Raw genomic sequence first — 19,479 nt, forward strand, 5'->3', positions numbered from 1 at the left:
AATATCCCGCTGAAAAGAGAGAGCGAGAGAGAGGGGGAGAAAGAGAGGCTAGTCGTGTTAATTACAGCCTCTTACCTCCCGCAGAGTTTCAGTCTCTTCCCAAAGACATGGAATAATCATTGAACTATGACCTCGAACTTTACAAACGAGTTGATCTTGGTAAATCAGATTTGTTTTTTGTTATTAATTTGTGGGATTTGGGTATCGCTGGCTATCATTTAGTGTCCGTCCCTAGTTGCCCTTGAGAAGCTGCGTTCTTGAACCGTAATCACCTGACGAAGGAGCAGTGTACTTCCAAATAAACCTTTTGGATTATAACCTGGTGTGGTCTGATGTTTAACTTTGTCCTCCCAGTCCAACAACGGCACCTCCACATCATCATCTCGACCAGACACACAATCGTTCTGAAGAAAGGTCACAGGACCCGAAACTCTTTCTCTCCACAGATAGAGTTTTTTTCAGGTCTGAAGAAGGTCTATATCTCTCTCCACACATGTCGCCAGACCTGCTGAGTTCCTTCAGCATTCTTTTTTCCAAGTTCAAAAATGTACTTTATTCATACATGATCTCTAACTAAAGACAACAAGTCCACAGCAGGAACAAAAACAGAAACTGCTAGGAAAACTCAGCAGGTCACTGGACTGGAAAGGTTAATGCTGTTTTCTCTCCAGACCCGCAGAGTTTTCCCAGCAATTTTTTTGTCTGATTTCCGACATCCGTAGTTCTTTTTTAACAACAGTTCTGCAGAAAATACAATGGAATTTTGACATTTTTCCTTCAAGCTTTAATCTCACTGCATCAAAAAGAGACATTTTCTAAACGCGAAAGAAAATTATTTACATTCCCCTTAGGGCTACCAGGGGATGTAATTGCTGGTCTTATAACACCATTTGATTCAGGAGCAAAATTAGGCCATTTGGCCCATCAAGTATAATTGCAACATTTAAAAGGCAGCAGGATTGGTAAATGAATAGGAAGGGTTTGGAGGGATATGGCAAAAATGAGGACTGCAGATGTTGGAAATCAGAGTCTAGATTAGAGTGGTGCTGGAAAAGCACAGCATCCCAGGAGCAGGAAAATCGACGTTTTGGGCAAAAGCCCTTCATCAGGATATGGGCCGAATGCTGGCAGTTGGAACTAGATTGGGTTGGGATGTCTGGACGAGTTGGACCGAAGGGTCTGCTTCCGTGCTGTATGTCTCTATGACTCTATAACCCTCCTCATATTTTTCGAAAAACGGAAAGAACTGTGGATGCTGTAAATCGGAAACAAAAACAGAACTGAGGAAGGGCCGCTCGCTCCGAAACTTAACTCTGATTTGTCCCTACAGATGCTGCCTGACCTGCTTTGCTCTTCCAGCACCACTCTAATCTAGACTCTGGTTTCCACAATCTGCAGTCCTTAAATTTACATAGTCTTGAGCTTTGGAATGTTGTGTGTTACACATTGACTGGAAAGTGATTTCTGCTCCCAGGTAGTGAAGGCTGTGGACCATAAGTGATACAATTGAGTGTAAACTTCCAGTCACATGCGATAAAACGTCGCTTGCGCAGGAAGATAGAGAACCTCGACCTATATATATGCGTGAGAGACGGCAACTCCTTACAAACCTCCCTCTTTCTCTCTACCTGTTATTTTAATTCCGTTTGCCTTCACTTTGATTGGTCGGAGTGTGGAATAATTTGCACCATCATTGGGTGGCAGCTCCTCTCCTGGGAGGAGACAGAGAATGTGAGTGTGAAGGAGAAGCGAAAGTTCTTTGTGTACCGGGTATTGGTTTTGGACGAACCAGTTGCACTTTCGCGTGAGTGTGAGAAAAACAGAGACACACAGAGAGAGAGAGACACACACAAGGTGGATTACACCTGGCCCCATGTTCGACAGGATTTCCCTTTCCCGACAGAAGTGCGCCGCTCGCTTCTCCTCTCGCCCCAGAAAAGAAAATGACAAACCGGTTTGACATCACGGTGTGTTTGTGTTTGAAGAGCCAACCGCAGGCAGGCCGGAAATCTGAGCACTGCACTGCCGGTCAGAGAGGAAAAAAAAACGCTGCTTTTTTTTTCTTGTTAAAACAGACCGACGCTGGAACTGAGCAGGGGAACTGAGATCGTTTGTTGAGGTCTTTCGCCCCTCATCGGGGACACATAGAGACAGGGGCAGTCTTGCTGTCTGTCAGACAGTTGGGGAACCCCTCTACCCCCATCTCAAGATAAAAGACATTGAAGTGACTGCCCAAGTAGGTGGAAAAAGGAGAGGGGGCGGGGGTGCAGAAGGTATTTTTGATCAGGGTCAGCATGAGCTGGTGCTGTACCAACAGGACGAGGTTTGCAAAGTGAAGGGTTGCTAATATCGAGGTTGTTGAGAATCAGTTTTAGTTTTGCAAATCACCGGGAGTCCATTTCTCCTTGTTTTTCTTTATATATTGGCGAAGATGGCGAAAAATTCGCCGGACGGCTCCAGGGAGGACCTGAGTAAGATCCCGGACGAGGAGTTGGTGAAATGGGGGAAGACGGAGCTGGTGAGGAGGCTGAGGAAGAGCGAGCTGGAGAGGATGAGCCTGATGCTAGAGCACGGCAACTTGATCAAGGACGTGAACAGGCGGCTGCAGCTCCACCTGCACGAAATCCGCGGCCTGAAGGACATCAACCAGCGGCTGCAGGACGACAACCACGAGCTGCGGGAGCTCTGCTGCTTCCTGGACGACGACCGGCAGAAGGGCAAGAGGCTGGCCCGCGAGTGGCAGCGCTTCGGCCGCTTCGCCGCCGCCGCCGTCTGGAAGGAGGTGAGCGCCTCGCAGCACAAGCTGCGGGAGCTGGAGGCCAAGCAGGAGGCGCTGCTCCAGGACAACCGCGAGCTCAAGGAGATCGCCCTCATGCTGGACGACGAGCGGCACGGCGCCGGCAGCCGCAGCTCCATCGACAGCCAGAGCAGCCTCACTCAGCTGAACGGCGGCTCGGCCACCCGGGACGTGGGCGACGGCAGCAGCACCTCGAGCACCGGCAGTGCCGGCAGCCCGGACCATCACCATCAGCAGCAGCAGCAGCAGCAGCACAAGGCTGCGGACAAAGGGCCCCCTCCCATCGCCAGGTCCACCGATGACCTCTCAGCAGCCCCTCATCACAGGAGCATCCCCAACGGACTGAACGGTGAGTCCTGTTCCTTTAACCCATCAGGATTTCCCTGTGCAACCTGTCAATCTTTCCAGTGCCAACGCTCCAACCTGTTTGCCAACTTATTTTATTTAAAAGTTCAACCAGGGGATGAAGCTTGGAATCTTATTTGGTCGCAGCCACATTTTCAACTTTTCAACAACTCCCCTGATTTCTGTTGTCAAACCGTTTTAAGTTGATTTATTTTGTCACATGTGTACCTAACCTTAGTGCAAAGTTTTTTGTGTGTGTGTGACATTTTGTTTTGCTTTATTTCAAAGTTACAGCCGCAAAGAAGGTGCACAAAAAGTAATATCAGCATTAGATTTGAAATTTGATGCGTCCATTCAGAAGTCTGATAACAGCGGGGAAGAAATGGTGCATGAACATGTTGTTATGTATGTTTAAGCTTTTGTACCTTCAGGGTGATGGAAGAGGTTGGAAGAGATTACAACCAGGGTGGGAGGGGTCTTTGATGATGTTGGCTGCCTTTCTGAGGCATGCAGAAATGTAGATGGAGTCAATGGATTGAAAGTTTGACAACATCCCACATGCGAAATAGAAATGTACATATTAAAATTGCCAAAAAAAATTGCCCAAAGAACCGCGGATGCTGGAAATCAGAAATCAGCAGGTCTGGCTGCATCTGTGGAGAGAAAACAGATGCAACATTTCAGGTCCAGTGACCCTTCTTCAGAAGAAATGTTAACACTGCATCCTGTCCACATATGCTGCCAAACCTGAGTTTCTCCACCAATTTCTAATTTTGTTGTTAGTTGTCAGTGATGCTCTGTGGTGAGCCCACCTCACACCTCACACTGAAGAAGGGCTTATGCCCGAAACGTCGATTCTCCTGCTCCTTGGATGCTGCCTGACCTGCTGCGCTTTTCCAGCAACACATTTTCAGCTCTGATCTCCAGCATCTGCAGCCCTCACTTTCTCCACAAGGTCAGCCTGGTAGACCTCTTTGAATATGAGTTCCCTGATTGGGGCTGTTAATCTGCTCTGATCAGGGAGCCTACAGGAGTGTCAGACATCAGGATTAGTCTGAGAGCTGGCTCTGAAGGAGTTGGATCTGTGTCAAGGACTCGCCATGTGTAAATCAAGGGTGACTTAGTGATGGGTGCATAGGAGGCTGAGGATGACCTTTATAGATATTTAAAAATCATAAGGGGCAGAAATAAGGTGAATAGCTAAGATCTTTCACTCAGGGTCAGAGAGTCCACAACCAGAGGGTTTAAGGTGAGAGGAGAAAGATTCAAAAGGGGCCTGACGGGAGCTGAGAGCCTCTGTGGAGTTATTTCAATGGCGATGAGAGGAAAGCACATCCTGAAGAAACTCATTTGCAGCAGTCATCTTTCAGTTGGGGTAAGCATTGCTTGCATCATGCTGTTATTTTAGTGATTGATGGAGAAAATGCTACAAGGTCTACCCCAGGTTGCCATTTATCTAGATGTTGTGCTAATAACAGGGAAGCACTTAGAAAACTTGGTCACAGTCCTCAGACATTTCTCCCAGGCGGGTGTATGCCTTAAAAGGGAAAAATGCGTTTGCCAGACACTCCAAGTGACCCACTAGGGTTACAGAATCGACAAAACCAGGCTACAGCTGTTGGAAGGTAAAGTGAGGGCTATCAAAAGTTCCTCGGCTCCCACGTCTGTACCAGAGCTTAGGGTTATTCCTTGCACGGTTAAATTATTATGGAGAGTTCATACATAACCTGGCCTTCATTCTGGTAGCTTTGCATCATATCTTAAAGAAGGGTCAGCTGTGGAAGTGGTTGAATAGCCAAGCCATAGTTTCAGGGAAGTGAAGAAACAGCTGTCGTCCTCTAATGTGTTGGCACACTGTGATCCCAAACGCAATCTGATATTGACATGGGATGCCTCCCCATACATTTCTGAGGTATTATAAGACCATAGGTAAAAGTGAGGACTGCAGATGCTGGAAATCAGAGCCGAGATTAGAGTGGTGCTGGAAAAGCCCAGCAGGTCAGGCAGCATCCAAGGAGTAGGAAAATTGATGTTTCGGGCAAAAGCCCTTCATCAGGAGCCCAATGGAGAGGAATAAGCCCTTCTTCAGGAATGCCCGAAACGTCGATTCTCCTGTTCCCTGGATGCTGCCTGACCTGCTGCGCTTTTCCAGCAACACATTTCCAGCTCTGATCTCCAGCATCTGCAGACCTCACTTTCTCCTCAATGGAGAGGAATGTCCAATAACGTATGCATCCAGGACTTTGGCAATGCAGTGCGTAAATACATCCAGGTAGAGAAAGAAGGTTTGGTGGACATATTTGGAGACAGGAGGTTCCACCAACATCTGTATGGGTGTAGATTTGTAATATTAATGGGACCTAACTGGGGTTTGTAGTCCTTGATAAGGACAAGGCAGTGCTGCCCTTAGTGTCAGAATAAATTCAGTAATTGTATCCCATATTTCCTCGTCAAAAAGGTGTTCCCTCTAAAACTAAGTGCATATAATTACAAGTTGGAACACCATCTGGGAGGCCAAGCACCAAATGCAGATGCGTTCACCCACCTCCCACTGGCTCCCAGTGGCAGATACATCGCCAGTGGGACCACTATTGGAAGGGTCCGTAAGGCTTTTAAATTTTCTGGACACATTTCCAGTCATAGTAGAGGACAGCATATTATTATGGGGAGCAAGACTGATTGCCCAGAGTAAAGCTACCGGCTGAACTCCACCAGGGTCATCCAGGGGTCTCCAGAATGCAGATGTTGGCAAGAGGTTATGTCAGGTAGCAAGAATTGGATGAAGACATAGCCATGTTGCTGGGGCAGTGCCCAGAGGGCCAATAAGGACAAAAATTGCATCCAGCAGCTCCCCCACATTCATTAGAATGGCTGGGTAAATCTGGACTTGGTTACATGTCAACTGTGCAGGTAACTTCATGTGTTCAATGTTCTTAGTCATTGTGCATGTTCACTCAAAGTGGTTAGATGTGCATAGAGTTCATTCATCAATGAATAATAAAAAACTGCACACATTTCAAAGTGTTGGTCACAGACAATGGGCCATCATTTACCCCAGCAGTGAATTTGAGTATTTCCGAAAGTCAAATGGCATTCAACATATAAGGAAGCTTCAAACCATCTGTCATCCAATGGTGTGGCAGAAACAGCAGACCAAACTTTGATGGTAGGCATAAAGAAACAGTCTACAGCTTCACCAGATACAAAACACTCTCAATTCCTATTTGATTATAGGAGCCACTTGCAACTATAGAGACAGCTCCAACGGTGCTGTTAATGGGGAGAAGACTCCATACTTGGTTAAAATCTGATCTTCTCAGAATGAGAGAAGGGTGAAACAGCACCAAGAACGCAAAACTCCACTAAGCAAGTGACTTAGTTTACTTCAGGGGACGAAGTTTAGTGTAGGAACCATAGGAATGGCTCTGTATGGGTAAGAGGCATGGTCAATGTGAGGTCAGGTCTAGTGATGTATAAGATTTGGGTAGGAGTGATGGACCTGAACATGTGCATGGACATATGCAAGCTGCAAACTTGCAAATGGGGCTGGAGCAAAAACATGCCTAGCTTTTTGGAATGGTCGGGCAGACTCTGTGTGTTCTCCCTCTCAACCAATTGTTGTTGAGACCTCGGAAACTGAGATGGACTTGGTGGATTTTCCTCCTCGATATGTTTGCTGCTTGAAACAGCGAATTAATTTCTTCTGTGAAGCTCCGGGCACAAGAGGCAACTATCTGAAGTAAAGTTGGAGGAACCTGACCCGGTGCTAGAGTGCCCCAGGGGAGCTCCAAGAAAAAGAATTAGCCTATGACCTCAGATTCAGAAGAGAAGATATGGAGTGATTGTAATGAGGTCAGTCAGGTGTGTCTCATAGCATATAAATTCCCTGATTGGGACTGTTAATTTGGTCCAATCGGGGAGCCCTGGCTGACAGACATACCTGACACTCTGAGAGCTGGCTCTGAGGGAGTTGGATTCATGTCAAGGACTTTCCACGTGTAAATAAAGGGTGATTGGTGAAAGGATACTGGCCTCTACGGGGTTATTTCAGAAAGGTTTGGCGGTATATGGGCTCAATGCAGACAAATTGAACTAGTTCAGTTTAGGAAACGGAATTGGCATGGACGAGTTGGGCTGATGGATCTGTTTCCACGTTGTACGACTGTATGAGTCCAAGACTCCAGTCGGTAGCCAGTAGAATTTGCTCTGAAAATTTAACTGTCTAGTTAAAACGAAGCAGCTAATTGTATCCCATATTTCCTCGTCAAAAAGGTGTTCCCAGATTTACATTTGATTTCAATGTAAATTGAAATTTCTTTCAGCCTTTCCTTTAGCCACTTTCCAATAGCCTTTCTTCCAATTGTTCAGAAATTGACCAGGAAAGGATGAAAAATAGGAATAAGGAAAAAAAAATCATCTGCCAAATTCACTGTTTCCATAATTCACTTGGTGTGACGAAACATTTGAATATTACTGAGAAAACAGACTTGTGTGTCTTGTATCTTTCACCAGGACAGACACAGGCCGAATTTCAAAGGGGGCAGCACTTCAAGTGACAGGTTTTTCAGTAATAGCATGTCTGAGGTTCACATGTTTTCCTTAGTGAATTTGGGAAAAGGCAACAATCTCCAATTTTGTCTGAAGGAACTGTGGGCCCAAGGGAAGTTCTTTTTTGAGAAGTCTGCATTAGCACTACCAATTCAGATTCTGAAAGCACTATACAGATGTATTGGCATCTGGAGTGAAGCAGCAATCCAAACTACTCTTTTTATTTGATGGTTTTGTTGCATTTCCATGTCAAAACAGTCAAATAATTGTCCATGTCAAATGTGACTGAATCATCATGTAACTTTTCAAATTACTGAATAGGGCCTTCAGTATGTGCTTGTGTTCTGTTTGAAAAGCATCTCGTAAGAACTTTACAAATTTAATTTCAGAAATAGCATTTGTGAATTAAACCCTGTAAAAAAAAATGAACAATTTGCTAATGAAAATTTGAAGAGAAAATGTGGGATATATTCAGACTTGTAAGGTTGGTAACCTGTCAGAGATTGTTCTGAGGGATATGGCAGTGGAAAGGAAAGTAGAATTAAGATCAGTCACCAGTTATGATTGTATTGAATGATGACGCATGCTTGAGAGACCGCAAATTTTATTTCTGTATCTTAGCTTTTTTCCTGAACAACGTGATTGTGATACTGTATATTCTAGGGGAATGTTAGTTTCTTAATGGGATATGCCTTTGAAACTAACATGGTTGCAGAATTGATTAAATTATGTATAAAATGCACACACTATCACAACTGACTTATGTGGTAGTTTTGTTCTCACTTTGAAGGTCGCAGTTATGTAATTATAAGTCGCTGTATTTTGTAAGTTATGTGATGCAGGGTACACTGCTATACACAGTGTAATTGCATTGAATTGTGGAGTGATCTATTCTGACAGTACTATACCAAAATAGTTGGCCAGATAGCTCTCAAAAGATCATGAGAAATAAAAGAATCGTGTATTTTTACAATATCTTTTAAAACCATTGGACTTTTTCAAGAGATTTACAACCAATGAACAAACGTCTTTTGAAGTGTGATCAATATATTGTGATGTAGAAAGTACTGCAACTATTTGTAATGTGATAATGGCCAGATAATCTGTTTTTTCTTACGTGGGGTGTTGGCAGAAGGAGAAACATTGTTCAGTGCACTGGGGATAATGTTGCTGCTCTTCAAAATAATGCCACAGCCCTTTTTATTTGGCCTGAGATTGCAAATGGTGCCGGTCTCAGAAGCTAGCCAATTGTGAACCATGTCTGACCTCTCTCACCCTGTATGAGCAAAAGGAAATATTAGTCACAGTTCTGAAGTTATGTTTCCTATTTCTTTAAGCCTCGAATGAGGACTGAATTGGACTCTGCCATGATTTTTGTTTGTTTCCTCCATCATCCCTTCAGTGTCAAAGATACAGGAGAGCAGACAGTTGACATTCTTTTCCTTTTTATATTGAGCATTTATGTAACACCTTTGACCATAGTGCAATTCCATAGGAGCTTTAACTACCAAAGTCGTAGACTTAACTATCTAATGGTGATATTAAGACAGCCAAACAAAAGCTTGGTCGAAGACATGGATTTTAATGAATCTTTGAAGAGGTTGTGGTGGGTGAGGAGTGATGTTGTAACTCGGGGAAGGAGTTCCATGCTGAAGGCATAACAGGCCATGAAATAAATAATACAAGGGACGTGCCAGAGGCCAGAATCAGAGGATGGCAGAACTCTTAAATGGTTATAGGGCAGGAGGCATTTACATTTATACATGGGGCAAAACCTCTGGAGTGGGCTGTTGAGAAAACCAAACTTAGCACAAATTAAGATAAGAAAGGTGATTTATATTCAAGCAAAATTGTCCAGCTGGTATTTTGAGTGTTGCCTATCTCACATCCCCTTCTCAGTATTGTGGGCCTGCTGTGGAAAGTGTGAGAGAGAATCACAACAACCTTCCCTGCTGATTTGTATTTGCCAAGTCTAAAGGGTTAAATATTACTAAATTGTTCCATAGTCTTTCTAGTAGCTCCATTTTAACAAGCAGCAGGAACACGAGTTTGGTATTGATTGATTTGTTGTGTTTGTCTTTATAAACATGAAATCTGTCTACTTCTGTGTTGAATCAAAACTCAGAGCAAGTTTGCCTGTTTACTTAAAATGGATTTTAATGTTTCTTTTATTAAGATGTAACTTGGGAGCATGATTATTCATTTTCTGATGACCTGATGATTGTTAGATATGCTTTCAGCTACATTTGCTGTTTTTTTAGTTGTGGAGTGGTTATCTGAGCCAAAAAGACTATGATCTTATCAGCTTGTTTCCTCTAATCTTATCCTGTTTATTCCAGGATTACATTGGGCATATTCAAGTACCCGTGCATTGGAAAAAGAAACATGTCTAGTTTAACAGCAATTATCTTCCATAGAAGTGATGGGTCCTTTCAAAGTTGATATTATTGATATAACCTCATTGATTCATTAACTTTATTAACTTGTTGAGATACAGCCACTATTTGTTCACTCTTTGTATCCTGTTACATCTGTATAACAAATTTCTGCACTGTAAGTTTAAAAGAGGGTTATTGTACTTGAGTCTACAGTGTTGCATTGAAATCCAAAAAAAAATGCTGGCATCATTACAGAGCTTGGCGGGGGTGGTCTGCGGTGGATTAGTGTTGTTGACTCAACAGTTCGGGAATCTGCTGGTTGTTGTGATTTGCATCAACACACCAGTTACATTTTTCTGAATTGCATTAGCTCCATTCAGCTTAACAGAAAGTTGACAATTTGGAAATGCTGGGTTGACTCGGTGCTGCCTGCTGGATTTGGCGGTGGCCTCTGAGTCATTGTGCTGCTGGATCAGGGACCTTTTGCAAATGAGGAGGAAGGAGTGCAGCCAGCAGAACCTGAAAGGCCAGGTCTGTCAGCACACTAACTTGTGCAATTGGGAAATGGGCTGCAAGGGTTGTGTAAGTGGTTGTAGGAGTTGTCCGGGAGAGCTGGAACAGATTGATTCATAGTTCATGAGTCTTGCCTGAGGGAGTTGGTCTTTACCAGTTCTCCAAGACTGAGGGAAATGGCTTCTTTAAAAAAAAAGTCATGGGCTATGTGTTGCCCAGCACTTTTTGTTCATCCGTAATTGCCCTTTTGACAATGATGGTGAGTTGCTGTCTTTGAACCACTGTGGTCCATGCAATTTAGAAATCTGCATAATGCTGTTAGAGAGAGAGAGAGAGAGAGAGCACTATGGTATTAGCTCCATTACAGTTGATGATATAGTTCAGAGTTAGGATGATGTGTGCTTTGGAGAGAGAGGAACCGGCAGGTGAATTGCTCCTATTTCTTTGCTGCTATTGTTCTAAGTGGTAGAGCTGGAAAATGTACATAAGAAGAATTTGAATCGACATCCAATTGGACAGAGGGTTTTGTAAAATTCACTCATGGGCATTGCTGGCTGGCCAGCATTTATTGCCCATCCCTAGCTGCCCTTCAGAAGGTGGTGGTGAGCTGCCTTCTTGAACTGTTGCAGTCCTTGTGCTGAAGGTTGACCCACAATTGGAGGGAGTATCAGGATTTTGGCTCAAGGGCAATGAAGGAATGGCGATATATTTCCAAGTCAGGATGGTGAGTGTCTTGGAGGGAAACTTGAAGGAGGTGGTGATCCCAAGTATCTGCTGCCCTTGGCCTTCCTGCATGAAATGGTTTGGAAGGTGCTGCCTAAGGATCTTTGGTGAATTTCAGCAGGCTACCTTGTAGATAGGGTTGTTGGAGCTGCACCTAATGGGCAAGTGGGAGTATTCCATCACATTCCTGACCTGTGCTCGGTGGATGGTAGACAGGCTTTGGAGAGTCAGGAGGTGAGTTACAAGCCACACTATTCCTATTCTTGTAGCCACTGTGTGTATAAAGCTAATCCAGTTGAGTTTCTGATCACTCGTAACTCCCAGGATATTCATAGTGGAGGATTCAGTCATGCTAATGCCATTGAATGTCGGTGATACCCTTTATTGTAACATGCATTCAATATAAAATACAGTGAAACGTGTGTACTGTCGCTCGTACATAAATGCCATTCACAGAATTAAATAAAGAAAGATAACTTAAAGAAAGGCCAACTTTTCCTTCTCTGCTGCCACAGCATACCGCCGCCAGAGTCCTGCTTCGGGCTTCCCAGCCCATGCCATGCTGGAGGGAAAGTGTCCCACTCCAGACTACACCAGCCCACACCATGCTACAGGGAGGGTGCCCCACTCCAGGCTACACCAGCCCACACCATGCTGCAGGGAGAGTGAGCCGCTCTGGGCTACACCAGCCCACACCATGCTGCAGGGAGACTGTCCCATTTTGGGCTACACCAGCCCACACCATGCTGCAGGGAGGGTGCCCCACTCCAGGCTACACCAGCCCACACCATGCTGCAGGGAGAGTGAGCCGCTCTGGGCTACACCAGCCCACATCATGCTGCAGGGAGGGTGCCCCACTCCAGGCTACACCAGCCCACACCATGCTGCAGGGAGAGTGAGCCGCTCTGGGCTACACCAGCCCACACCATGCTGCAGGGAGGCTGTTCCACTCCAGACTACACCAGCCCACACCATGCTGCAGGGAGGGTGCCCCACTCCAGACTACACCAGCCCACACCAGGCTGCAGGGAGACTGTCCCGTTCTGGGCTACACCAGCCCACACCATGCTGCAGGGAGGCTGTCCCACTCCAGACTACACCAGCCCACACCATGCTGCAGGGAGGGTGCCCCACTCCAGGCTACATCAGCCCACACCATGCTGCAGGGAGAGTGAGCCGCTCTGGGCTACACCAGCCCACACCATGTTGCAGGGAGACTGTCCCGTTCTGGGCTACACCAGCCCACACCATGCTGCAGGGAAAGTGTCCCAGCCCATGCCACGCCACAGAGAGGGTACCTCACTCCTGGCTTCCCAGCCCACGCTGTGTCACAAATTGTCCTGCTCCGGGCTATACCAGCCCATGGCATGCCGCTGTCGGGGATGTACATCATGTGAAAGCAAGACTACTGCTCCAGGCTTCATGGGCTGACTGCCTGACCGTCCCTGTAGCCATGCTGCCTCTGAAGATCCGATCACTGCTCTGGAGCACATTGAGGCCATCTCCTGCCAGAGAGGTGGCTCTCTTTATCAGGTAACTTTGAGGAAAAAAGAGAAGGTAGAAGGAAAAAGGCAAAAAAGAAAGATGCAGACGATGAGGACAAATCCAGGCATAGGAGCCCAAACGCTGCCTACTCTACCACCGCAAGGGGCATTAGTTAGATAGTTATTGCTGGGTATTTGTGTGGTACAAATACTACTTGCCACTTGTCAGTGCAAGTGTGAATATTGTCCAAATGTTGCATTAGAACATGGACTGCTTCAATATTTGAGGAGTAGCAAATGGTGCTAAACATCGTGCAATCATCGGTGAACATTCCCGTTTCTGACCTTATGATGGAGGGAAGGTCATTGATGAAGCAACTGAAGATGGTTGGGCAAGGAACTACCCTGAGGAAGTCCTGCAGAGATGTCCTGGAGTTGAGATGAATGACATCCAACAACCACAACCATGTTCCTATCTTCCAGGTTTGACGCCAACCAGCTGTGAGTTTGCCCCTGATACCCATTCATTCCAGTTTTGCTCGTGCTCCTTGATGACATACTTTGTCAAATGCAGCCTTAATATTAAGGGCTGTCACTCTCACCTCACATCTGGAATTCAGCTCTTTTGCTCATGTTCGCACCAACGCTGTAATGAGGTCAGAAGCTGAGTAGTCCTATTGGAACCCAAACTGGGTTTCACTGAGCAGGTTATTGCTGAGCAGGTGCTGCTTGCTAGTACTGTTGATGACCCCTTCCATCACTTTCCTGATGCTCAATAGGGGACTGATGGGGCGTAATTGACAGAATTGCGTTTACCTTGCTTTTTATGTTCAGGGCATATCTAGGCAAGTTCTGGAGCACAAGCCTTTAGTGTTATTGCTGGAATGTTGTCAGTGCCCTTGGCTTGTGCAGTATCCAGTGTCTCTGACCATTTCTTAATATCACATGGAATGAATCAAATTAGCTGAAAACTGGCACCTATAATACTGGGGACCACTGGAGGAGACCGAGATGGATCATTCTTTGAGCACTTCTGGCTGAGGATTGCTGCAAATACTTAAGCCTTATCTTTTGCACTGACTTGCAGAGCAGTTCCATCATTGAGGTCGGGGGTATTTGTGAGCCTCCTCCTCTAGTGAAGTGTTTAATTGCCCACCACCATTCATGACTGGATATAGCAGGTGTGCAGAATTTATATCTGATCTGTGGTTGTGGGATCGCTTAGCTCTGTCTATCTCTTACTGCTTATGCTGTTTAGCATGCACATAGTCTTGTTTGGTAGCTTCACCAGGTTGACATGGTATGCCTGATGCTGCTCCTGACATGCCCTCCTGCACTGTCCATTGAACCCTGATTTGATGGTATTGGTTGAGTGGGGATATGCCAGGCAATGAGGATACAGATTGTACTGGAATACAATTCTGCTGCTGTTAATGGCCCATACGCCTTATGGATGCCCAGTCATGAATTGCTAGATTCATTTGAAGTCTGTCTGTCTTAGCACAATGATAGGGTTACACAACATGATGGAGGTTATTCTCAATGTGAAGGTGGGACTTCGTCTCCACAAGGACCGTGAGGTGGTTACTCTTACCGATATTGTCATGGACAGATTCATCTGCAGCTGACAGATAGGTAAGGATGAGGAATAGTATGTTTTCCCTCTTAATGGTTCCCTTACCACCTGCTGCAGACTCAATCTAGCAGCTATGTCCTTTAAGGCCTATCTGGCTTGATCAGTAGTAATGCTGCAGAGTCACTGTTGGTGGTGAACTTTGTAATTCCCCACCCAGAGTACATTTTGTGCCCTTGCCACCCTCTGTGCTACCTCCAAGTGTTGTTCAACATGGAGGAGAACCGATTCATCAGGTGAGGGAGGACTGTATGTAATAATCAGCAGGAGATATCCTTACCCATTTTGGATGTAAGTTTGCTCGCTGAGCTTGAAGTTTAATTTCCAGACGTTTCGTCACCCTACTAGGTAACATCTTCAGTGGGCCTCAGGCGAAGTACTGCTGAAAATTCCTGCTTTCTTTTTATATGTTTGGGTTTCTTTGGGTTGGTGATGTCATTTCCTGTGGTGAAGTCAATTCCTGCCCCTTTTCTTAGGAGGGTGGTAGATGGGGTCTAACTTGACCCAACCGGAACTCTATTAACAAACACATTGAGTTAGACCCCTTCTAGCACCCCCTAAGAAAAGGAACAGAAAGTGACTTCCCCACAGGAAATATCACCACAGGAAATGACATCACTAACCCAAAGAAACCCAAACATATAAATAGAAAGCAGGAAATTTCAGCAGTGCTTCACCTGAGGCCCACTGAAGTTGGTGATGGTGGCATCTGGGACATTGTCTATCAGGTATGACTCTGTGATATAACTCTGTCAACATGGAGGAGAACCGATTCATCAGGTGAGGGAGGACTGTATGTAATAATCAGCAGGAGATATCCTTACCCATTTTGGATGTAAGTTTGCTCGCTGAGCTTGAAGTTTCCTTTCCAGACATTTCGTCACCCTACTAGGTAACATCTTCAGTGGGCCTGTTGTCCATGTTGTCCATCTCCATGTTGTCGCTAGACTAGTCTGTGAGACAGTTCTCCCAATTATAGCATTAGCCCCCAAAGTTTAGAGAGGAGAACTTAGTAGGTCAATAGTGCTGTTTCTGTCATTGTCATTACCAGTGTCTAGATTGATGCCAGATGGTCCATCCAGTTTCATTTCTTTGCGACAGAGTGGCTTCCTAGGCCATTTCATATGGTAGTTAAGTGTCGACTGTTGAGTCAGTTGGCTTTTTCCCGACAATTGAGAATGGTTTTATAGTCATTAGTCGATTCCTAATTCCACCATCTGCCATGGTGCGATTTGAACCAAGGTCCCCCAGAATATTAGCTGAATTTCTGGATTAATAATCTGGCAGTATGCCACTAGCCAAAACCTCCCTTTCTCCTTGGGGAAGAGGAAGGGATAATAAATTGGGAAGAAGGATAAAAAGAGAGAATATGACTTGGAAGACAGATAAAAGAAAGTTATGGACAGGAGAAAAAGAAATTAAGGATTAATTTTCATTTGAAAATGGTCACTGATACATTAGTTGCTCCATAAAACATTTAGCCAATTTTAAGAAATTAAATAAAACAAAGGACTGTGGATGCTGGAAATCTGAAACAAAAACAGAAATTGCTGGAGAAGCTCAGTAGGTCTGTCAGTATCTATGGAGAGAAAGCAGAGGTAATGCTTTGAGATCAATAACCCTTCTTCAGAACTGAAGAACTTAAGAATTGAAAGTTGATTTGCAATCATATTTATCAGTTTGGGAAATTAGTCCTTAAACTGAGAATTTAAGGGGGAATCGATATTAGAAATGTAACCGCATTTTAAAATTTTCTGTAACAGTATCTGTTACAAATGACATAATTTAGTAACCAGAAGAGATACATTAAGCAGTTATACGGAATGTGGTCAGTCAGCTTTGGAGCAGGAATTTAGACAATAAGCAAATGGAATATATGTGCAAAAGTATACCTGTTCACCTGCTTGAGTCTGTCAGCACCTGGTGACCTCAGTACACCTGCAACAGGTATATGCACAGTCTATTTAACCCTTTCTTTATTGCAACAATCTTTCTTAGCTCATTTGCTTGTCTAAATAATATATTTGTATTATAAATCTTCTTTAATTATTGTTCATGTACTGAGTATAGATGTAGAAAATTCTGATGTGTTCATGTCGCCAAACAATTACAGCTCACCTGTTTAGCCCATTTTGTTGGTGCTGTCTGTCTGCAGGAGCAGTTCAACTCGTGCCACCCCCTGAATTCAAGAGAGATGGATCTTTGACAATATTTTCTGCCAGGAGTGCTTGTGGCCTTCACCTATTGAGTCAGCAAGTAATTCTTGCACAATGCTTCAAAATTTATGCAACCAGAGCTCTTTGTTTTATTTTAAATGTGTGTTTTAAATTTGGCAGAATTGATATGCAGAAACCAGGTCATTTGTCACAATCAGCAATTCCTTTCCTCAACGCAGTCATTGCAATTGGTCTCGGGATCCAATTATTGAGACTGAAGGAGCCAAGTAAAAGTAGATACTCCCTAATCAACCTGTTCAGATACTATTACACATCTGTGGAGCAAGTGGGATATGAACTTAGGTCTCCTGGCTCAAAGATAAGGACACCACAACTGCACCAGAATGGGACCCAAATTCATTAAGCTTCAACAAAGCAAGAACTGACACTTATTGAGCCTGGAACCATTGACCATTCGGCCATAAGCTTGGCTCCTGTTCCTGATGTCTAGCAGCAGCCTGCTACATTGCCAGTGGTTTACCTTAACTGTACTATATTGCGCAGGGTTGAGAGATGAAAAATGTTTACTTGAAGAAAATGCCAGAGGACAGCAAAACCCTCCTTCATTATGTCCCACTGCCTTCTGGAGAGAATCATGGAGGTAGGAATTTTCAAGTTTGCATTTGCCAAGGATCAACCTAGACATATGTTGCTTAATTTGAATTGCCGTTAACCACACTGAATTCCAACAGTGTTTGCTGCATTTAGAAAAGCTAGGCTTGGAATTGTCTCATATCAAGATGTAAATATCAAAATGAAACAAGTCTTTGCGTACTGTAGTTGTTTTATTGTCTTTCATCTCCTTCTTTCTGCTACTGGAAAGGAAAATCTATACTGGCAGTTTTTTGTGTCTGTGATATTTTGAGCTCCGGCTATTGTATTGCAGGTGAATATGATTGTCAATTTGTAATAAGCAAATAAACACAAGATCATGTAACCACTTGTTGTGGTTTTGGTTTGAGGGCCAAATGGTGAACCAGGAGACTAGTGGGTACATCGAATCGTAGAGTCATAGAGAACTCCAGCAAGGAAACAGACCTTTCGGTCCAACTCATCCATGCCAACCAGATAACCGAAATTAATCTATTCCCATTTTCCAGCACTTGGCCCATATTACTCTAAAGCCATCCAGATGGCTTTTAATTGTTGTAATTGTACCAGCCTCCACCACTTCTTCTGGCAGCTCATTCCAGATATGCATCACCTTCTGCAAGGAAGAGTTGCCCCTTAGGTCCCTTTTAAATCTTTCCACACTCACCTCAAAGCTATGCCATCTAGTTCTGGACTCCCCCACTCCAGGGAAAAGACTGTGCCTATTTACCCTATCCAAGGCCCTCATGATTTTATAGACCCCTATAAGGACACCCCTCAGCCATTGATTGTATAGAAGACTGCACAGAAGAATTTGTAGATTGACATATATTGTGAATATCATGCTTTAGTGAAAAAGAAGATGGTGAAAACAACAAGGGCGGGAGTAATGGTTGAATTAGATTTAGAGTCAGATGAGAGGAATACAAATGAGTTTTTGGAAGCTGTGTCTCTAGTAAATGGGAGAGGCAGTCTGTAAGTAGTTGGAAGGGTGATAATAGAAAAGTTCTGTATTGAGGTGAAAATAGGAATTGCTGGAAAAGCTTAGCAAGTCTGGCAATATCTGTGGACAGAAATCAGAGTTAATGTTTCACATCGAGTGACCCTACCTCAGAACCTGAGGTGAATATTGCTCAAGTAAGATTTCAGCATTAGTAAACACAAGCATCCATGTAACATTTGTAGACAAAGTCAGCTTACAGATGCCAAACGGATGGGTTTGAAATTCAACTTGAAAGTGAATAGGATATCAAGGTTGTGTGTAGCCTTGTTTAACCTACACGTGAGGACAAAGAAGGGTCTAATTTTAAATTCATTCATGTGATGTGGCACTTACTGGCAAGAGTGCATTTATTGTCTATAACTAATTACCCTTGAGACGATATTGGTGAGCTGTTGCCCTAAGTACAATTGAATGACTTTCTGGGTCATTTCAAGGGACATTAGGAGTCAACCACACTGCTGTGCACCTGGAGTCACACAAAGGCCAGATAAGATCAGGGCAGAAAATATGAGGAATCAGATGTACTTTTATAACTAACCAGTACTTTCATTGGTGATATTGACTTTTTATTCCAAACTTCACTTTCCTGAAGCTGCAGTGTGGGATCTAAATCCATGCTCATTTCTCCAGGCCTCTACTTTTCTAGCCTGGTAACATTATCTCTATGCCTTCATCTCCAATGTTTGGATTTGGGAGTAAGGGTATGGAGCTGAGCACCTAATGATCCATTGGACAATGTTTTGTCTGGCCCATGACTTGGTGTCATTTGGCCACAAAAGATTACCTTCCTTCCCATAGTGGGATTACCCCATGCTCTTTTTTGAGGTGCCTGTTAGAACTGTTCTTGAATCAGCCATTAATATTCTATCATTGTGTTCACTTTTGATTGTTCTTCATTCTTCAATCCCTTTGGTTCTAACAATTGTTCAGTGCTAAACCCTAGATTGATGTCTAGGCAAACATTGAAAACAACAAACTATTAATCTGGTGACCATGTATATATTTCCTTGACAACAATGGTTGTATTATAAAAATTACAACCTCGATGAGAATGTTACACAAGCCAGAATTATATTTTTAAGCAGGCAGTTTTCATAATCTTCAGTGGAACACTGTGGGAGCAAAGATTTACTGATTGTGCTCTCCGAGATAACCCTTTTCTATATTGTACTTTACACTTGAAATGCAGCTGATTGCACCAATGTTACACTTGGCTTGAAAGTGGAGTGGATAGTAAAACATTTAATT

At 44.1% G+C, this 19,479-nt stretch overlaps 1 protein-coding gene across 2 annotated transcripts in view; it reads left to right on the forward strand.

Annotated features, from left to right (window-relative positions):
* The first annotated feature begins 1,350 nt into the window (after window positions 1-1,350).
* The window catches only part of ccdc85ca (coiled-coil domain containing 85C, a), a 252,960-nt gene continuing 234,831 nt past the window's right edge, over window positions 1,351-19,479 (forward strand). The window contains exon 1 of one of the 2 annotated variants that reach the window (XM_043697135.1): window positions 1,351-3,146. In XM_043697135.1, the coding sequence (XP_043553070.1) occupies window positions 2,432-3,146 (715 nt within the window). In that variant the 5' untranslated portion in view covers window positions 1,351-2,431. The remainder of the gene's footprint in view (window positions 3,147-19,479) is intronic. The other variant, XM_043697133.1, reaches the window with a different exon arrangement.

Source organism: Chiloscyllium plagiosum, chromosome 10, assembly GCF_004010195.1.
Source record: "Chiloscyllium plagiosum isolate BGI_BamShark_2017 chromosome 10, ASM401019v2, whole genome shotgun sequence".
NCBI lineage: Eukaryota > Metazoa > Chordata > Chondrichthyes > Orectolobiformes > Hemiscylliidae > Chiloscyllium > Chiloscyllium plagiosum.